Raw genomic sequence first — 12,881 nt, forward strand, 5'->3', positions numbered from 1 at the left:
ACATTGAGCTTTTTTATTAATAGTCCAACCTTTGTGGCATTCAATAGGCTTCATTCGCCAATGGCATTTCCTTGCTTTGATCAACCATTTCACATTCTAATCTTCAGAATATTTCAAATATTTTCAATTTTACTAGATTAAACTTAGACCAAATAATAAGCGTTTATGAGTCTCATCAGTGTCCAATGTCAGTAGTTCTGAATGTTCATTGTATGTGATGTGCGTAGCAACTAAAATGTAAAAAATAATTCTTGCCAAATTCCTTCATATTCTAACACAATCATAATTTTATAAACACTGTAACGCATTTATAAGTTAACAGTCTCATCTTTAGTTAACAAACTATAAATATTTGGAAGCAAAGTTCTCTTTGTTTTTCTCAAATAAATGCTGTAATTTGAGTGAAAGTGTATGTGTGTTAGCGTTCCTCGATAACCTCTAATTTTTGTAACAGTTTAGCTAAATTACAGAATAATAATAATTTTTTTTTTAGTTTTTTGTTTTGCTTTCGAATAATTCCCAAAATATTCCTTCTTTCAATTCGAAACTGGTCAAGATTTGTTGTTGCATAAGGTGCATCAAAATGTTACTTGATGTTTTTGAAGCTGGATTTACCTTGTTAATTTAAACGGTGCCTAGATTTTGATATAAAATTATAGCTTTCCTTATGCTTTTAGAAAAAAGACGAATTTGTGAAACCCTTGGTTGATTCTCGAGCTAAAGAAGGTAAGGACAAAAAATTGCGTCTGGAAGCTGTATTTTCAAAGATGAATGTGAAGGCCAAGTGGTATAAGGGAAAAGAGGAGCTCTTTTTGGGCAAGAAATATCATATGCAGAGTGAAGGAGATTTACATGTGTTAGTAATCAACAATCCAACTGTAGAAGATTCCGGGAGATATAAGATCGAATGCATGGGTATAAGCAGCTCATGTATCGTAGAAGTTGATGGTAAGTATTTAATCTTAGAGTGGTAATTTGTTTCATGACCAGTAAGAATTTTTTGTCACAAATTTCATACATATTCATATTTTCATGCATAAAGCAATGTTTTGGCTCTTTTATTGATATTTTCTAATCGCAGTTAGTAACTTTCGCATTAACAACACACCCGAGGAAGACTTTAGTGCCAAACTGCAAATCATCGACTAACTGTGATTATGAATCAAACGGAAGATCACTAAATGCAAAATAGATTTACTTGATGGAACATTTTGGCCCCTTTTTATGATAGTGTTACCGATATAAAAGTACCGTTTACTTCAAAAACGAAATTCTTTCGATCTCAGATACTGAGCAAGGATTTTCACCTCTTACTTAACATTATGTTCTAATAGTATATGAAACTTTAAATATTCGACAAGACTTTAGTCAGAAGATATAAAGAGTTTTATTTGTAACAAATTACTTAGCTTTAATCTTTGAAAGATGTGCTTATAATCTGAGTTTTGGTAATTGCATATTTCTGGCAATCTTCATTTGAGAGTAACTATGTGATCAAAAATCTATTGCCATTGTCTTCTTGTTTCTTTGTTGTGATAAATTTTGTTATTGCAGTTTAATATCCTGTCTGATATTTTTATACTTGGTCACAATCATGCCAGACATAAGCGACAGTATAATAGCCTTTTAAATCTATGTTTCCGACTTCATCGACTCTTCAAAAATGCCGTGCACAATTATCAGTTTAGTGATTTTTATTAAGCCTGTACTTAATTCTCTTATTGTTAGCAGGAAATTTCCTCTTTCTATTAATAAAAAAGTTACGAGTTATTTTAAGCCTACATTTTGAGCCAGTGGCTCCTCGTTTAGGGGACTAGTAGGCAGAAGAGACGAATCTATGTTACTAAGTTTTTAATAGAACTATTCATGATTTACACTGATGGCTATAGTTACTTACAATGAAGTATCAACAGATGAAAGTTAAAATGGAGATATTACGTCTTAAAGTCGTCATCATTCTTTCACATCACCTCTCTTCTTAATCCAAGCCCGCCCTTCCCTCATTCTCTTATTTTGCGCTGTCATTCTAGTCGTGTTGTGTTGTCGCATTGCTGATGCGTAAACTCGTTCATCCTAATGCGACAGGTCCTCCTGAGATAATGAGTATACAGCAAAATCTAAAATAAGTAAATTAAAAAAAAGGTGAAAACTTTGTGTTCCACTGGATCGTCTTTAGAACGTCTTGAAGAAAAAAATAAAGAATGTCTTTTCTCCAGACCATCCTAAATCTTCAAACATTTTAAGGAGCATGTCTGGAACATCAAAGGTGAGGGGAAAAAATTAACATATTTGTAATTTTTCATATATATATAAATTCTACATAGAGGGAAAAAAGGGAAAAAAGACGAGAGGTCTTAAGAAATGAATGAATAGAAAAAAGTAAGTAATAAAAAAGAATGAAAAATTATCCAAAAAAAAAAAAAACATATTGAAGAACAGGGATACTAAATATAAGATGTCCGTTTGTGTGGCACATAATTCTAAATACAGTGTTAACTGTGGAGAAGTCCATAGTTACATCATATCAGCAGCTGTCGAAGTTGTATAGGGCCTTCATTCCAACTTTCTGTACTTCACAGCGGTCATGTTGCTTAATACGTGTGACTGTAGGATCCTAAACATTTTTCAAGGAGATTCATTCCGGTTCCAAATTGAGTGCAATGAAGCGCTGCTTGCTCATTAACTGTATATATACAAGGTTGTTTACGATTCTTGTCATAGTAACGTCTGTTTAATTTTCTTTCTCTTTTGGGATGAACTGGAATTACTCGTCTTCAAGTTATATGTGTAATTTTGATATCTTCTTTATTTTTCATCTCGATGCCAAAAATTAGCTCAAAGGGTGTGAAGTTGGTGGTTAGAACTGTAGTGCTATGGATTATTCTGTGAACAGAGGCAACGTGTTTCAACCAATTCTCGGGATCTTGTAAGGATAACGTGGTTAAGACGGAAATCAAAATATCGTGCATGCGTTCAATTTGTGTCTGAGATTTCTAGCTTTTTATACGAAAGATTCAAAATTCTTTTGGTTTTCTCTCATTCGCTTTCGAATCGCTGAATTTGTGCCTTAGGTTTTCATTTCTCATCTACTAGGAGAGATACTTTCGATGCACTGTATTTATCTCCATTCGTATTTGATCTCCTTCAGCTTCTGCAGCCTTTCTTGCTCTATCAGAATTGGTCAAATCGTTCTGAAGAGGAATTAGTTCTGCTTCCAAATGTCTTTTGTTTTTTCTTCAAATCAATGTTTTCTTTTTTTGTCTTTTCTTTTGTTCTTTCAAATGCCTCAGCTTCTTTGTACTTGTAAAGCGATTTATTTCTTGGCTAATAGGACTTCCTCAACTTCTCCTCGATAATCTGTCATTTGAATTTGTAGCTTTTTCAATTGCCTTTGAGAATCGTCTTTACTGGCAATTTCTAACTGTTGTTCCACAGCTTGATAATCACCCTCAATTTTTGTCCTTGCCGTAATTGCTCCAGCAGGTTGCTTGCGTTCATATTCAAGTTCTGCTTAGTGAGAGATTTTCGTTTTGCTTCATTTTGTTCATCTATAGTTTGTAAATCTCTTTCAACTGTGCTTTAAATGCTTGAATAATGACCTCTAATCTCAGTTTGGAATTTTCAGTCAAATGTAGTTCAAGTTCTTTTATATGTTCTTCTCTTTATTCAAGATCTCTAGTGAGCGATAATATTTTAGTTTCTTTTTCTCAGGCTTCACGTTCTGCATTGTCCCTTTTGTGTCCATTTCGTTCAGATACAGCTTTCTCATTCGTTCATATATAGCAAGCAAATTATTAACTTGCGTTGTCAGATACTTTAACCTTTTGGTTATCAAGCTCTATGGTTAAGCCTGCAATCTTAGACTGCAGTTTTCATTTTGATTTATCTAATTTATCGCGGATTATCTGAAGTTCGTCCAACTTATGCTGCAAGACATCAAAATCTTTAGAAAGTTTCATTTTCTGCTTTTCTAATGAAGCATCTGCATCAGCTTCTTCTTCAACCTTTCTCTTGTACCCAGTAGTTTGTACATAGAGCAGAGGCACTTGTTTGTCTGCTGCCTTCTTTGCTTCTCCTTCCTTACCAAGGTGTGCTTCTGCTTTTCTAATGAAGCATCTGCATCAGCTTCTTCTTCAACCTTTCTCTTGTACCCAGTAGTTTGTACATAGAGCAGAGGCACTTGTTTGTCTGCTGCCTTCTTTGCTTCTCCTTCCTTACCAAGGTGTGCTTCTGCTTTTCTAATGAAGCATCTGCATCAGCTTCTTCTTAAACCTTTTTCTTGTATCCAGTAGTTTGTACATAGAGCAGTTGCATTTGTTTGTTCTCCTTCCTCACCAAGGTGTTCTTTCAAACATTCTTTTAACACAATCCTTCTATTTTCTAACAGCGTGTAGCCTGGATAGAATCAGTTCCGATAATTGCGTCATCAGACAATAAAGTTGTCATCAATAACATAAATATCAGTTTGAAAATTTGTATTTTGAATTTTGAAGAAACCTGTGAAATATCTTGCTGGGTGCATAATGCATAATCGTTTCATCACTAAGTCCTAATAATGATATAGAAAACTTTTGAAAGCGCTGGAGAACCAATTTCTTGATGTGTTGCCGTGTTAATGATAGTAGCTTGACTACCAGTGTCAACTAATGATGGAATGATGAAATCAGAAGTATTGAGTCGCATCGTTATAAAATGAAATGTGTGTGACTGTACCACAACTTCATCGAGAGCTGCCTCTTATTTTGAGACGATGCAGGTGATGAACTACTTGGTTTCTTAGTGCAAGTAAATGATTTATAGTTACGTGAATCGCAGGAAAAACATCTAGGTTGTTTACGACAACAATTAGAACTTTTGTCGCCTTTGTAGCAGACTATAGATTGCTAAGCTTTTGAGAAATTTTACTGAGTTATTTATGAGAATAATTATGTTTAAGTTTCAAATCACTTGGAAGTAGACCCGTAAGTAAATAATCATAAGTCTTTAACTCTTCTTTAATCTTTAAAGTTTCTCATAAATCTTTAACTTATCTTTGAATTCACTCATAGTTTTACCACCATATAATAAAATTTTGTTAGAGTTTTCTGGAATCCCATTCATCAAATTATCAAAAATTAGAAGCCATCAGGTTTCCCTCTGCAACCAATTTCTCTCATAGCAACAAAACAATGGAATAACCATTCGTTTGGTTTTAAACGTCTTTTAAACAGCATTTTATGCAAATTTTCACTATTCAGTTTAGAGGAAAGTTCTTCCAACAAATATTCTTTTAACGCATCAAAAGTTTTAACACCCAGTAAAAAATTTACAAAAGTTTTAGCAAAGTCCGATAAGTACATTCTTGAAAATATAATCTTGCGATCGTCATTCGTAATTCTATTAAGTTCAGTTCTAAGTCATTTAATTATCAGAAGAACCGTCAATATATTCGCTTAAGTCACAAAGGGGAAATACTGAAACCCTTTTTGTTTCCCTCCGATGACATTCCATTCATATTATTCATTTGCTGTTTATGTAGGGAAGCATCCCAGCTGGCGGTTTGCGAATTCTGCTAACAAATTGTTAACTGCCCAGTGTTCTGAGACTGCATTTTATTTTCGGGAATTATTTTTTTCTTCTGAGTTTCGTGGTTCAACATAAGAATCGGAATTCGACACTGTAGTTTCTAATAACTTAAATTAAAGCATTCCTGATTGTTTTATAATCAGCGAAGGTAAAACAGTTTAAATTGAGAGCACTGAGAACTGAAATTAGATCTGCAGGAATGAAAATATTTAATAAGCGTCCCTTAACTTTCGGAGTTTGAAAAGAGTGACTTCCTGTGAATTCATGAAGTCGTTTACGACTTTTACTCTAACCTTCTTGACCAAACACAAATTTATGTAGTAATTTAATTACTTTGGTCGACAAAGATTTTAAAGATCTAGGTATATGTGGTAAATCATTTAGGGTTGACATCAGTTCTAGTTTCAACATAATAATAGTCTGGCTTCAAAAAAGAGTTGATTTCATCCAAATTCAGTTCAAAAGATTTCATCAATGAATTCTTAATCAATAATCATATTGAAATAGCTTACCTTCACTGAGAACTTTATTCAAGCCTGGCCGAGCCGCCATGTATGTGGCTGAGTCTAAGAGATTAGTAGATAGAAGAGCCGAATGTACGTTATTATATTATTTAATGGAATTATCTGTGATGTACACTGATGACTGTGGTTATTTACAAAAAAGTAGTAGCAGATGAAAGTAGATAGAGGAGGATTACGTCTTTAAGTCGCCATCAATTTTTCACGTCATCTCTCTTCTAATCGAAGAATGCGACCCCTTCAATCTCATCATCCTTTTGCCTCACACTCTTTGTCCAGTCGTGTTGTGCTGTGGCACTCGTGATATTATTTTATTGTCTTTCCTTTCTCTTGCAAAAGTCATCTTTTTCTTCTATATCAAATGTGTACTTTCACTTAAAAGAAACCATTTCATATTAGTTTCTGTGCAATTAACAGCATTTCTTCCTACATAATTTATCATTCGTCAAATTAGAAGTGTATTAAAATGAGAATGAGATAAGGGGACACTCTGAGATGGAAGACTGAGATTCACAATTGTTATAATCACATACAATAAATTTATATTCAACTCTGCTTTTGAATTTTAAGAGATTCTTAATTATACGGCTGTATTGGAAATGCTTTGTATTTATTCAAATTAGATTTCATATCGAAAGTGAAAATTTCTTACAAAATAATTTATTTACATGTGAATGTGATTATAAATGTCTGTAGTCATACTTCAGAATCTGAAATATAATATACATACGATAAAATTAGCATAAAAAGTTTTTTTTTAACATTTTTCAATCATAAAAGTTTACTTTTAAACAAAATAGTAATCTTCTTTGATCTTTTGTTTTTTATTCATCTGGAATTCATCTATCATTTTCCAGAACCAGACCCCGTGTACAAATTTGTCAAAAAACTCCCAGACACCACCGAGGCTTACACAACAAAGGATGTCGTCTTGGAATGTGCTGTCAATGATTACAAAGCCATCGTCACGTGGTACAAAGATGGGCAAAAAATTGAGGTATTATCCTTTTTAATAATTTTTATAATTATATTTATAAAATTGAATTCTGAAAATGTTGCGTTCGATAAACCGTGGCATCAGGAAAGTATTCTCAGATCGAATAAGATCCATTTGAAATTAATTACAGTGAATTCAGGGAATATAACATGTTCATAATTTCATTCTTTAGAATGAAATTAATTTATGTAAGTGAATTAATTGATTGTCTAACTTATCTAAACCCATCAGATGGGCTGAACGTAAGTGCCAATTCACCTTCAAATTACATTCGAAAAGTAGGGATGACAGTATTATATAAAGACAGAGGCATTTTGGTCTCTAGTAACTTATTTTTCTCAAGTCTCCCATCTTTTACGCATTATTTGATGATTCGGCAATAACACAGCAAACTTTACGTCGGTTCTCAATTGCGATAACTATTCTTAAGCAGTCAGAATCATCCCCCCCGCCCAATTTGTTTTCTCGCTCATTCAAATAAAATATACAGTGTTACGTCAGTATACGTTTTAAAATAAGTTTAACCTGGTATACGTTCTGTTTGGACATGAAAAGTTTTGCTTGGTATCCGATTTTTGTTTGGAATACGACTCGAGTTAGATGAGTGATGGATGCGTGCAGTACCTTTGTTTAGCTCTTTGAATGGAAGTGAAAAAAGACATTGTTTAAAAATATGAAGATGAAATGCATATCCGAGACTTGTCTATTGCATACCATATGCTGAGAACGACAATACCTATGAACTGTCAAAAATAAAGACGCTATTAAATAGGCTAAGGTTGAGAGGAGTGAAATCGATTACCAAACAAAAAGCGTAGACATTAGAGTATGTTGAGAAATTGCTTTTGATACGAATAGCTTGAGGCCACTGCATTTGTGCTTCCAAATTGAACAGTATTGTAATAATCATAATAAGATTTTTATAAGAACGATTAATTATTTATCTTTATTTCTCACTGGTACAGTTCGGTTGGTATACGTCCAATTTACCGTAAGTCCAAGGATTTGCAATGGATTAATGACGCATATCGAGGTACCACTGTAATTTACATTTCTGCTTTACAGTTAAAAGATTCGAGGACAGAATAAAATTTCCATATTTTGCTAGGTTTGAACTGAGAGATAGTACTTCTGCTGAACAATGCTACCGACGCGATAGAATTGAAGATGATATTATCTACGAAGTATGAATGGTAATATCAAGGATTATGATATTCGCTGGAACTAGCCTCAAGCATAGATTTTGGAGAATTGCTAGAAAGTCGGACAAGAATATTAAGAAATGTGATTAATTTATATTAGGATTAAATGAAATAAAAGTAATAATTCTTTATTGTTTGACTTATAATATCACTGTGGTCTATTATTTGTAAATCATTTTGAAACTGTTAATGAGCCAACCCCTAAATTTTATAATCAAATATTTGCTAAAATGTCTCGGCTCATACATGGAAGTATACCATAACCATTAAATAAGTGTTAACGTACATGTATAAGATGTATTTATTGGAATAATTATTTTTAAAATTTTTCTAAAATTAAAAATTAATATTATGTTTTATATTCAATTTTGTCTATTATTACGATTTATTATATCCAAATAAGATTAATGGATCATCAGTTCAAAAGTTTATGTATCATAAAGTTATTCTCTATCCACTTCTCATAAGTTATCAAAATTTATATTACCTTTCAGGCTTCTGACAAGTATATTATCGAGGCAGATCCTTTGGGAAGAAAGCTTCTTAAAATAGTGGACCTAAAAATTAATGATTCCGGCCAGTATCTGTGTAAAATAAATGCTGAAGAAAAAACAGAAACTAAATTAGTCGTCACAGGTATGTAATTGTGACATTTTGATGAAATTATTTAATTTGTTAATTGTAATTCATTTTATACTTCCTTGTACGAAGTGAAAAGGAAGTGTTTTTTATTTATTCTGGTATATAATTAATTTATGGCTTGGTTATTTAATAATGCTTAATCATATTTTCATTAAATAGTTAGGAGGCAGTATTAGTTTTGTCGAGTGATCTGCTTTTAAAACGAGAGCTTTTTGGAAAATCACTTATTTCCATTACATCTAATGAGCAATCTCGAAGCTTGATTGGCATTAATTTCTAAGTTTCTGCTAGTTTGCTACTAAAGTGTTTCTAAAAATAATCCACTGAATTCTTTCTATTTTATTCATCAAATGGATTTATGTTTATACCTGAGGAGTAAGAGGAATTTAAACCTGAAAAATACCGATAAACTTCATGCTTCGGTAATATTTTTATAGATTACAAGGGTTTCACGAAATGACGTTTAAGAATGAATGCAGATTGATATCTTTTAACACTTATTATATTCTAATTACTATTTCAGAATTTACATTTTCCCCTTGTGATAAAATTTTATAATTTCTGTTTTAATTCAAATTACGTTGCTCAAGAATAGTTAAAATAGCCTTTTAAGTCCCTTTTAAATAAGCTACATTTAAATTTTTCTGCGCCAAATATAATATATTTTTGAAATAATTATTTTCTTTCTATTACAATAATACACTTCATGTTTTTCAGCGCTGGTTCTCTTTACTTCGAATATTTTAACGCTACTCTTAAAATTTGAAGTTTAGTTTCGAACTCATATTGAAATTTTTGCCTCGTTCATTAACCTTGAAAGTGACTAAAAATTGTATATAAAATTTATAACATAAAGGCAATCAATGTTATATTTCCAATAGAACTATGCTAATTTCTATGATTCATAGCTATAAATTATTAATATTAGAAGCTTGTTCATTTGCCCATTATTTATTACAGAACAACAGTTTAAGTTTACAAAGCCTCTGAAGAGTATTAGAGTAACAGAAAACCAAGAGGTCAAGTTGGAATGTGAACTCGATGACTGGGAAGGCAAAGTCCAGTGGTTTAAAAACGAAAAGGAATTAAAACCTGATCCAGTGTATGTATTCCATTCAAATTTCCTTTCCTTTCAATGGTTATTAAAAAATAATGAATTACGATACCAAGTTTACAATAAATTAAAATAGCGGCCATATGAATTAATTGTCGTAGTGAATGTAATTATTGTTCGTATATACAATTTTTACACTAAATATTTATATGAATGATAAAAGGGAATAAAATATTTCCCTTCGATAACTGTCTACAACCCAATAAATTCATTATATATAGAAGAAATTACTACCAGCATTTAAGCGGATGTCTCATTCAGAACCATGTTAAAGATATTATATTTATGACAGCAATCTGCTGCTTGGTTCTTAAAAGGTTTGGTGTAGACTTTTAGATGAACTGGAACAGATGTTGTTTTAAAACCTTCTCAGAGAATCGAAGATGAAAAAAAATTCTCACACACACACACACACACACACACACAAAAAAAAAAAAAAAATAAATAAATAAATAAATAAATAAATAAAAAATAAAAATAAAAAGGGTCTGGATTGAAAGATAGAAACTCCCTTTTCATTTGTGAGTGTCTAGTTTCTGCTTTACGGCTTTCGCAATGAAAAAGAAAAAAACGCGCACCGTTGTGTTCATCGGGTTAGTAGGCTATCTCCTTTAATGATATTGCAAAGGTTTTGAGTTTTAGTAGATGTACTTTCTAACCGAAAGGTTAGAGACCTATAACATATAATTTAAAATTTCATTCTTTTGTGGGCAGAAAATATGTAGCTGCATTTTACGCTGACTGGAAATATCTCGCATCAAAGATACAGGTACTTTTAATGTTGGGAAGTTTTGAGTGCAGCGAATGTTTCAAGGTTACTTTACTACTAGGTTTACTCTTGCCGACCAGAAATTTTTGAGTGTGTGACGTCACTGACTATAATAATCTGCTCAAAGTAAGTACTCCGTACTGCCCTTTTTGTCTTCGTTTCTCTTACTTCTGTAAGTGAAGTGACATCATTGAACTTGAGCACTGAGCATAAGCTTGTGCTTCTACTGGCCATGAAATGTCTTACTAATTACTTCTATATTTCAAGGTCTTTAATACTGATACACCATAGAAACAGTACATCTGATAGCTACATAAACCTATCAAATAGAAACCTGTGCTATCATCATACATTACACTAAAATGCCAATATGCTGTGCTTAATATTTTGATCCTAAAAAATACATGTGTTTTTAACAGATACATAAAAATTGCCTATTTGAAATACAAATACTTTCTTAAGAATTACGCAACTGTAAAAATTACAGAAATATAACTAGAAATCAGTATTAGGACTTTAAGATATATTAAGTCTGAATTAATTCTGAATATATTTAAGATATATTAAGGTTTTAGTAAACAAACAGAATGCAACTTTTACATACTTTTACCATTTGCCTTTCACAGTGACAGGAATATATATCTTCAGTGAAAATAAGTAATATAAATATTCTGAATATTATTAGAATCTAAAACTATGAATATAATTAGACTTAGAGACACTATAAATGAGAGGAATTTTATTAGAATGTAAATCACTGGACATTACTAGTCCCAGAGGAAAATTATGAATTGAAGGAAGAATTATGAATAAATTAATATATAACGTAGGTATAAGTAAACAAGTTTACACTGTGAAATTCAGTCGACCCTCTTAAAAATAAGCATCGACTAACGATTTTGATCGTTTATAGAAGTAAATATGATATAGATTTTTATAGATATTATAGTTTATTTTTATCTTTTATAGAGGCTTTTGAGAAACGATATTCAACAGAAAGTTTTATTTATGTTTTCAGAATTTGGATAATCTTCAAAAGGGGTTATATTAGGAAAGTGAAAATTACAAGAGGGTTCATTATGCATTAAATCTAATTTGCTAAACTTTTTAACCGAAAGAAAAAATTGCAATGAAAAACAGTTATGAATAGATTAATTAAAAATATAGGTATAAAAGAAAACAAAGCGTATAATATTTTGCATTAAAGCAGTTATCTAAAGCAACAACTCATATGTCTGTAATAATCTGTACTTTGTCTTCAAAACTTACAATGTATTTTTAAGAATTGAATAGTGACTCGACATTCAGAATGCATAGTGAATTACAGTTTTCATTCTACATTTGTTTTTCAACAGCATTGAACAGGTTGCTGAAATCAGACGAAGAAAACTGGTATTCAAGGGAGTCCGTTTATCCGATGAAGGAAAATATACTTGCAAATCAAATGCTGACAGCACTGTCTGTGAAATGATTGTTGAGCGTGAGTATAATGTTTCTCATTTATACTTAAAATGATAATACCTTTTTTATATAATTCTTGGATCTGGTGTGAGGTTTATATCATGTTTCTCAAAATTTCGTTTCTAATATTAATTGATTTTAATTTTCTTTATTTCATAGATTGTTTTCTATAGACTATTTGTTAGAAAATTAACAAGTTTTAACAATGCTTGGTTACTTGCATTAAACCTTTATAAACAGATTTAATAATTCCTATGAATAATGAACTTTTATCCACGTTTTGCGTATCAGCAAATCATTAATTGCTATGTAACTTTCTAATTTTTTAATTTAATTCACTTTATACATTTAAGAAACATTTTTAAAAAATCTCCTGCCACCATCGTGTGGAATTGTATACAGTCTGCTCACATTGACCTTCCCTACTTGTTTACTAGAACTAGTGTATATTGCCTTCCAATAATAACGCATTTCTGATACCTCAGGATCAACTGGAGGACAAATATACATATACTCCCTTTCATAATGCTAAAATTTCTGAGAGGCGAGCCCTTGAAGCTTGCAAATAAGTCCACTTTAAGGTAATATATCATTATGCAAAGCCTAAGAT

General features: G+C 31.6%; 1 protein-coding gene across 8 annotated transcripts in view; it reads left to right on the plus strand.

The window, feature by feature from the left end:
* The window catches only part of LOC118198052 (twitchin-like), a 480,648-nt gene that overhangs the window by 209,109 nt on the left and 258,658 nt on the right, over positions 1-12,881 (plus strand). For all 8 annotated transcript variants that reach the window (XM_085825414.1, XM_085825418.1, XM_085825417.1 and 5 more), the window contains 5 exons: positions 678-948; positions 6,944-7,083; positions 8,780-8,921; positions 9,888-10,029; positions 12,166-12,290. In XM_085825414.1, the coding sequence (XP_085681540.1) occupies positions 678-948; positions 6,944-7,083; positions 8,780-8,921; positions 9,888-10,029; positions 12,166-12,290 (820 nt within the window). The remainder of the gene's footprint in view (positions 1-677; positions 949-6,943; positions 7,084-8,779; positions 8,922-9,887; positions 10,030-12,165; positions 12,291-12,881) is intronic.

The sequence above is a fragment of the Stegodyphus dumicola genome, chromosome 10, assembly GCF_044657685.1.
Source record: "Stegodyphus dumicola isolate Sdum_Otavi_A_Nest chromosome 10, ASM4465768v1".
NCBI lineage: Eukaryota > Metazoa > Arthropoda > Arachnida > Araneae > Eresidae > Stegodyphus > Stegodyphus dumicola.